This window comes from Pocillopora damicornis, chromosome 10, assembly GCF_964200805.1.
Source record: "Pocillopora damicornis chromosome 10, jaPocDami1.2, whole genome shotgun sequence".
In the NCBI taxonomy this organism is placed as follows: domain Eukaryota; kingdom Metazoa; phylum Cnidaria; class Anthozoa; order Scleractinia; family Pocilloporidae; genus Pocillopora; species Pocillopora damicornis.
In genome coordinates this window covers 10,718,279-10,726,116 of record NC_142679.1, presented here as the reverse complement: position 1 = coordinate 10,726,116, position 7,838 = coordinate 10,718,279, and the positions used below count along the sequence as shown (strand labels likewise).

Genomic DNA, 7,838 nt, shown 5'->3' with positions numbered 1-7,838 from the left:
AAATGTTTTGGCATATGCATGACTTCTTTCCACCACTGACCCGCTGTTGTTTGGCCTCGTCACGCAACGCGCGCTCTTCCCCCACTTTGAGAACGCATTGCGTGACTAGACCAAATTGTGAGGGTTAGAAGGAGACAACTGACTCCTCTGGCTCTCTTTACTCGGTCTTTTCAAAGAAAACGCCCGAGTTGAAATTCTGGCTTCGTTTTTTTCTTCGTTTAGTTGTAAATCGCAGTCAAGTCCTCAACACGCATGCGTGAAGTTTAGCCTGATAAGCATATGGTATGGTGTAACGGCGGAAGAAGAGAAGTTTCTGCGGTGCAAAATCAGCACAGATGCTGTGTATAATACACTCAAAACGCATAAAAAATATGCACTTTGCGTTCGCGGTAGATCCACACTAATGCAGGCACAAAAAACAAAGTTTCTTTCCAACAGAAAGCCTGATTGCCTGATACCCATACCTTAGCCTTGGTATCTTTTATGCAGAATTCAATCTTCCAGCTATTGATCACGGCCGGGATAGGCCGAGGTCATCTGTGTGATGGTCCGAACGCTGGTGCGAGCCTTCAGACAGCTGTCCATGTGACAGAACAGCTCGGTGTTCATGGTGCCACGTTTCAGAAACATTCAGTCGTTCTTAAATGAATTGTTTTCTCTGATTAATTTTTTTCCACAGTCGTTGATCTCCTTGGAGTAGTAACACGAAAGTTTTTTATTTGATTTATCAGAAATGCACCAAAGGCGGGTGCTTGTATGTGGCGTTCTGATTACATTGGCAGTTCTTTGCGTGGCTCCGCCGGTCGTCAGGAAAGATACAAAGAAACCAGACACTCCAGCGGAGGGGAAAGGCGATCCAGAGTATGCCAGATATTTAAAACAAGTTATTGAAATTTTAGAAAATGATGATGACTACGTTAAAAGATTACTGAACGCTTCTGAGGATGAACTAAGAACTGGTCAGGTTGCAGATGATTTAGACCTTGTGAAACATGATGTAAGGACCAAGTTAGATGAATTAAAACGACAGGAAGTAGAGAGACAGCGAATGCTACGACGACAAATGAACGATCACTTAAACGGTCTGAAGGAAAGAGAGTCTTGGAACCCTTTGTTCGACGACGAAAATCCCAATTTCTTTGGCCCTGAAGACTTTAAAAAGCTCTTATGGAAGGTAATTTGAAGTTATTAGAAATTAATTTAAGGCATCTAAACATCTGCTGATCTCTTTCGAAAGAAGCAAAAAATTTTGGATAGCTGTGTTAATAAACTTCGATGATGTATTGAAACAAAATTTCGCGAGTAAACAAGCTTTACCCGCTTTCACAGTGGATGATATCTCTAATGAAAGCAAATCACCACTTCGTTACACTTTCCTTGGTATTTTCCAGTTACTATTACTATTACTGTGATCGTTATTGATGACTTGTACCAATATCAGTGAGGATTTCCACAAATCTTATGGCACGAGACAAACAGCGTCATACATTTGTTTTCGGATGATTACTGAGAGTCCCCTATATCCTTTTTAAAACTCAATACCGTAAAGATATTTGACTTTTTCACACCACGCATAATATCCAAAAATTCGACTGAGTTTGACTGAGTTTGGTCGATCTGGACGAGGAAATCTTTGGCTTGCAGTCATGACCCATGAGCCTTACTTTGTGCTGTTTTTAAGTTGTGATTTCAATACCTCCTCCTCTGGCCCTTCCTTACAGTCAAGAAGTATATAATGTTTTCACTTGTCATTTGGTATAAAGGTAACGAAAAATTTTTGTAACATGAAGCAGCTGTTAATATTCTCACCCTGGGTGTTATGTTACTTTAATCCTTTTTTGAAGCCATTTGAAATCCATCAAAATAATATTTCACTTACTTATGACTTGTCTTGTCTCTTCAGGGTGTTTCTTGCCCTAGCCATAACTAGGAATTAATGGGTGATACTCGCCAGTTTTAAAACCTAACATCCAATAAACAATACCAGATAAAGTTTAGCTTGAAGTTTAACTCAAGATGGTAAATTTATTTTGCAGTTTTTACAAGGAAAGAGACTAGTTTGTTTGTTGATAAAGTTGAAAAGTCAACATGCTTGGCTATAGACACTCTGCATGTTGCTGTGGCTGCAAATTATTGATTAAAATAGATGATACAGTACATGTAGATGTAGATCAGTTGTAAACTTTGACTTCTGGTGTGACCACCAGTTCTCTCCATGTCAATATTTCTATCAAAACCCTTCCTTGAGTGGCGACTTTTCTAAACTAAGATTTCAACTTAAAATTGAGCATTTTGACTTTTGTTTCTCCTCATTTTCTTCGATTATCCCAAAGAAACATTTTTTTTGGTAACTTGAAATGAAACAAAGGAAGTAGTCTTGCTAAAACAAGATGGTTGTGTCTGCCATGTTACAAGGAACTGATTCTTACTTTTAGTTGTACATAGTCTAGTTATATCAGTCTAGTCATTTGCTTGGAGTGTAGATGAGAGTTAATAACAGCAATTACACTTCTCTCATACCCTCCAGACTTCAAATATGTATGCATCCATACCTTGAAATATGTATGCTGAATTTACACCAATTCTCAAGTGATTGATAAGATAAATCATCCAACATTCATACATTTTTTTTTCAAGTCTGTGGGTGCTAACATCAATTCTAGGTAGTTTGTGTAGTAAATTGTCCCTGTCTTTGAGAATTCCCATGAAGAATGAGGTAATCAATTCAAGAACATAACTATAACAGTTACTGTTTACAGCACCATGAAGAGATGGATAAGCAAGATAATCAGCGCAGAGATGAATTTAAAAAGCATGAAATGGAGAAGGAACACAAAAGGAAGGAACATTTAAAGGAGCTGGATGAGAAGGCACGCAAAGAAGAAGAAGAAAGATATGAGGCATTGAGAGAGAAACATCTTAATGCATCCAAGAATCTCCATCATCCAGTAAGTGAACATTTCAGGCACAAAATCACTCAACTATCCCCTGAGCCTGGACTTTGTGATTCAGAGTCCTACTTGCTAACCATCAGGCCAATGTATCTCTCTCCTGGCTAATCTAATATTTACAACTTAACACCAAATTTTTAGGGGTCTGCCATGTAGTGGTCACATTTGTAGGATGCTGTCAAATCAATATAATTATATATTTTCTAGGGAAGTAAAGCTCAACTAGAGCAAGTTTGGGAGGAAACTGATGGTCTTGATGCAAAGGACTTTGAACCAAGAACATTTTTCAAGCTTCATGGTAAGTATTCAAAAGTGAGTTTTGCTGAAATGGAATGACACAATCTTGCTTGACCTCAGCAGGTTGCAAAGTTTATTAGATGATTGGTGCATGACAGAATGAAGCCTGCCAAAATCTGTATCAAGTTTTCTCTATCAGGAAAATTATTTTTAGTTATCAGATACCACTGACCACTTACCGGAAATTAGCATCTGCATTTATTAGAGCGCTGCACCGGTATCGCAGAGGTCATGGGTTCAAATCCCGTACAGGCCTGAATTTTTTTCAGGCCTTATTTCACTACTGCCTAAGTAGTGCAAATTACTGCGAGGATCACTTTCATTCACTTCTTTATCCGCAGTTCAAATATATGACTTTCATATATTCTTAACCATTTATTCAATCACTTCACGGGTTTATTTAGAACCAACTTCATGACCAGCTCCCAGTTGGCTTGTTAGCTCAGTTGGTAGAGCGCTGCACCGGTATCGCAGAGGTCATGGGTTCAAATCCCGTACAGGCCTGAATTTTTTTCAGGCCTTATTTCACTACTGCCTAAGTAGTGCAAATTACTGCGAGGATCACTTTCATTCATTAACTTTTATATTGAAAATTAATATGGCTTAAAGTTAAAAACACTAAATAAATGTAATTTTTTTTTTTTTAAATACCCCAGTCTGTTGAAAGGAAACCAACTCCCAAACCAGGTTCATGAACAAGTTTTTTTGTCTATTCTGATACCTACTTGATCTTTCTCAGATACAAATGGTGATAACTACCTGGACACAGGAGAGTTGGAGGCTCTTTTTGTCAAAGAAGTAAGAACAGTCTTGTATCCCTAAATGTCATATGTGTGCATGTTGTTTTAAACAGCAAGAACATTATTCTTGAATTACTGGGGCTGTTACTTCCAGGGTTTTGATTTCTTCAGTGATGAATTAACTCTCATTCAGTGGTTCATTTCTGGTATTTTAAGTACCTTTCAATGGAGTGGTACAGGTGTGAAATTTTTCATTAGGCTTTAAAGACAATATATGTATTTAAAATTCTTAAAGTTGAGCCTTGGCCAAGGCACTAATTGATTTTAATATAATTATGGTTTGATTATGTTTATTACTTGAATTTTAATTGAATTTAAGCCTCAGTTGCCAGAAGATATGAAGCAAAGAGGTTAAAAAACCATTACATAGGTTTAATAGTTAAATTAAAGTATTTGTTGAACTTAAGTGAAATGTAGTTCATGCGGGATTTTGTGTGTACTTTGAACTTAGGTAGACAAACTCTTTGATGAAAAGGATGAAGACTATGATCCTCAAGAAAGAGATGAAGAGATTTCAAGAATGAGGGAACATGTCATGAGTGAGGTAACAAGCTAGCAAGTCTAACCTTTATTTTTTTTCTTCTGTAATCAGTTTCTTTTCAATTGGAGCCCCAGGAAATGAATGCAATTTTATCTATTAGTGACCAATTTGCAATTATGTGCACTTTTCCACCCAATTGATTAAAAAGGAGGTGCACCTTTTTTGAATGAGTCACAGGTCATAGTGAGTTAAACAAATTTAGTGGTGGATAATTTCAACCCTCATTTAAAATTGCTCCATGTCTACCTTCCCAAAACACAGTTTTCAGTTCCACAGCTACTGTAGTTAATCTTTCCCTGGATGGGATATGCTTTTGGAAACCCACTGAATGAATCAGTGATTGATGAGGCCATGTGGAAACCGAAAAGCAGTTTATTGCTTTTAACAAGATTTTTTTTTTCAAAACTATGCACAAATCTTAAACAATTGAATACTCTAACTTATACACACCTATTGATGGCTTAGAGTTTACATTTTATCTTCATTCATTTTATTCTAATATTGTGTCATGTTTATGAAACCCATTTCAGATTGACAAAGATAAAGATGGTTTTGTTTCAATTGATGAATTTCTGACAGCAAGTAAAGGTGATGAATTTGACAAAGATGAAGGGTGGAAAAGTGTTGAAGAGGAGCGGCCATATACTGATGAGGAATTAGCAGAGTTTGAGAAACAACTGCAAGAGGAGGAGAAAGCAAAGATGGCTACTCATGATCAAGGAGCTGTAGGAGGCAACACAGCTGGTGACCTTGCAAAGGTTGTTGTCTTCTTTAGACAAGTGTTTTATATGCAGAGGGTTTTTTTTTTTAATGAAATTTAGGCATGAAAGCCAGAAATAATTAATTATCCAAAGAGAACCTAAATATATACCTTACTGAGACAGAGTGCTTGAAAGGGATAGGGTGGAGAATGTGCTAAATGAAACTTTGGCCTTTCTTTGAAAAGGATCAAGAGGACTGGAAAATGGACTTGTTGTCCCTGGATCCTTCCTCACTAGAACAATCAGCCAAGCAATTGTCACAGAATTTTGAGACGAGGTCATTTGTTTAAAGGAACTGTGATTTCATGTTGACACTATAGTGGAGAGATTAAGATGTAGATTACTGTTTTTATAGTGAGGCTTCAAGTAAAAAAAATTGAAGGAAGATGAACCATAGTTGATCTCAGAGTATACATACTCTAGCAGACAGAATAGGGGCACTTATTGGAATATGGGTGCTTAATATAATGAGAGTGCTTACACAATAGGGGTGCTTATTAAAATAGTGACACTTCTTAGAAAAAACTAAATTCAATGGAGCAGCTTATTAGAAAGGGGGCCCTTATTGGAAGGAGGGTGCTAAATCAAATCATTACCACAACTGTATTTGGTACATTTTTTTGTAGTTACAAAAATTAAACTTACACAGCTATTTAACCTTCTTTGTATGCTGAAAAGTATTACCAATCATCAGTATGTAGTTCAAGCATAGTTGTGTAATAAATTGTAAACAGTGTCACAAAATCAATCCCCAGGGACTGACAAAGTCACTTGTGCCTGGGGCATAATGACAACCCAGAGGTTCATAGAGGAGGGTGGAGTGATAATTGCACAATTGCTAAGTAATAAATGTCTTGAGTATCCTGAAAATATGGCTATCCATAAGCTAATTAAGGAAGTAGCCTAGAAAGAACATTTACATTGCATTTTGGGGTTATTTGGCTTTCAGCATTTTACCATGGTCTACAGTTCATAAGGAGGATAACTTATTGATATTGGTATTGCCCAGTTCATTACTGAGGGTTGGCCTGATGACTTCCACTACTCTAAGATTTCCTTAGTTTAACTTTGTTTGGTTGTTTTCTCTGATTGATAGCAAATAGTAGGAGCAGTAGGAGCAGCAGTAGAAGAACACAAGGAAGGGGAACAACAACAACAACATGACGAGTCACAGCAACAGCATACATCCTAAGGAACAGTGGAGCTGTTTACAGGAAAAAAAATACTACACCTTCATGGCTTGAAAGATGAACACTGTCCTCATTTATTTAAACTTGTTACCCATGTTTGTTCAGTCACATCAAGAATACTGAGAGTTCTTGTACCATTTGAACATTCTTTCTATGAGTAATACATGTATTTGTTCCAATATTATGTTCAGACATTGGATAATTCAATCTGACAACCTTTCACAGACTGGAAATTTTAGTCACCACCCACTCAATTTAAAATCAAGTGGAAACCTTTCATTTCTCAGAAAGAATCACTTATACCAAATTGATGTCTGTGTTAGAACAGCAAAACTACAGAATGCAGGGCATCATTTTTGTGTCTCATTGGATCACAATATTATAGTTCCTTTTTATTAATTTTGTTTTACAGGGGAAAAATTATTGCTACAATTTACCTACTCTCTAACTTGTGGCTTATTGGCAAGATCATCACAGAGGGGTCCACTTTGTGCCTTTCATATTTCCACAACCGCTGATCACTCCTCTTATAAAACTACTTACTGTAGCTTGTTATTTTTCATTTTTTCAAAGCATCACACAAATATGAACCTCAGGGGTTCCTACAATTCCCAACAGTTCATCTTTTCAAACCAAGAGAATTCAAATCAAAAGATTTCATAAGTCTACAAACATCATTGATTACATTGAATTTTTTTCCTCATTATAGTGTTAGCAAATAAATTTAGAGCAACAAAGTTAGTTCAAGAAATTATTTTTCTTTTATTACCAGACAATAAAAATCTATTGAATATTTGTATCTATCTGAGATGAGAAAATAAGCATCTTAATTATGGAAATATGTTTTCATTTGAACATGTCTCACATCTACTCATCAACTTTCTACCCTGAAATGCTATTCCTAGAACCCTGAAATGCTATTCCTAGAACACTGAAATGTAGCAGTTTTAGGTGTAGCTCATAATCAAATTGAATTGGAAAGAATACCATGTCTGGTATGCATTTACCAGTCAGCATGTCCTTTAAGTTCACTTGTAATCCAATAACTAGCTTGTAGGTTTACTTGTGCAGTGGATACAGAACCCTCTGTGCAGTTTGTAGACCCTTTTAGTGTTTTCATTAGAATAAAGTATTTTGATTTAAACATTCACTCCATATGGTACCTTAATCTGGTATTGAGAAATTGGTTATTTAAAGCATAAATAGGAGAGTTTAAAAAAAATTAAGTTGGGGAGAAGGAAGAGGGGTGAATAGCTGGATGCTTCTTGGAGGGTATGGGGGGAGGGGTGTTCACTAAG

The 7,838-nt window shown here is 36.6% G+C and overlaps 1 protein-coding gene across 1 annotated transcript; it reads left to right on the top strand.

Annotated features, from left to right (window-relative positions):
• Positions 1–726: 726 nt before the first annotated feature.
• LOC113667603 (nucleobindin-2) lies at positions 727–7,684 on the top strand. Its single transcript, XM_027183449.2, has 7 exons — positions 727–1,174; positions 2,760–2,948; positions 3,159–3,249; positions 3,988–4,046; positions 4,500–4,592; positions 5,120–5,347; positions 6,447–7,684. The coding sequence occupies exons 1-7, from the start codon at positions 734–736 to the stop codon at positions 6,540–6,542; spliced, it is 1,197 nt and encodes a 398-aa protein (XP_027039250.2). The 5' UTR covers positions 727–733; the 3' UTR covers positions 6,543–7,684.
• The last annotated feature ends 154 nt before the right edge of the window (positions 7,685–7,838 follow it).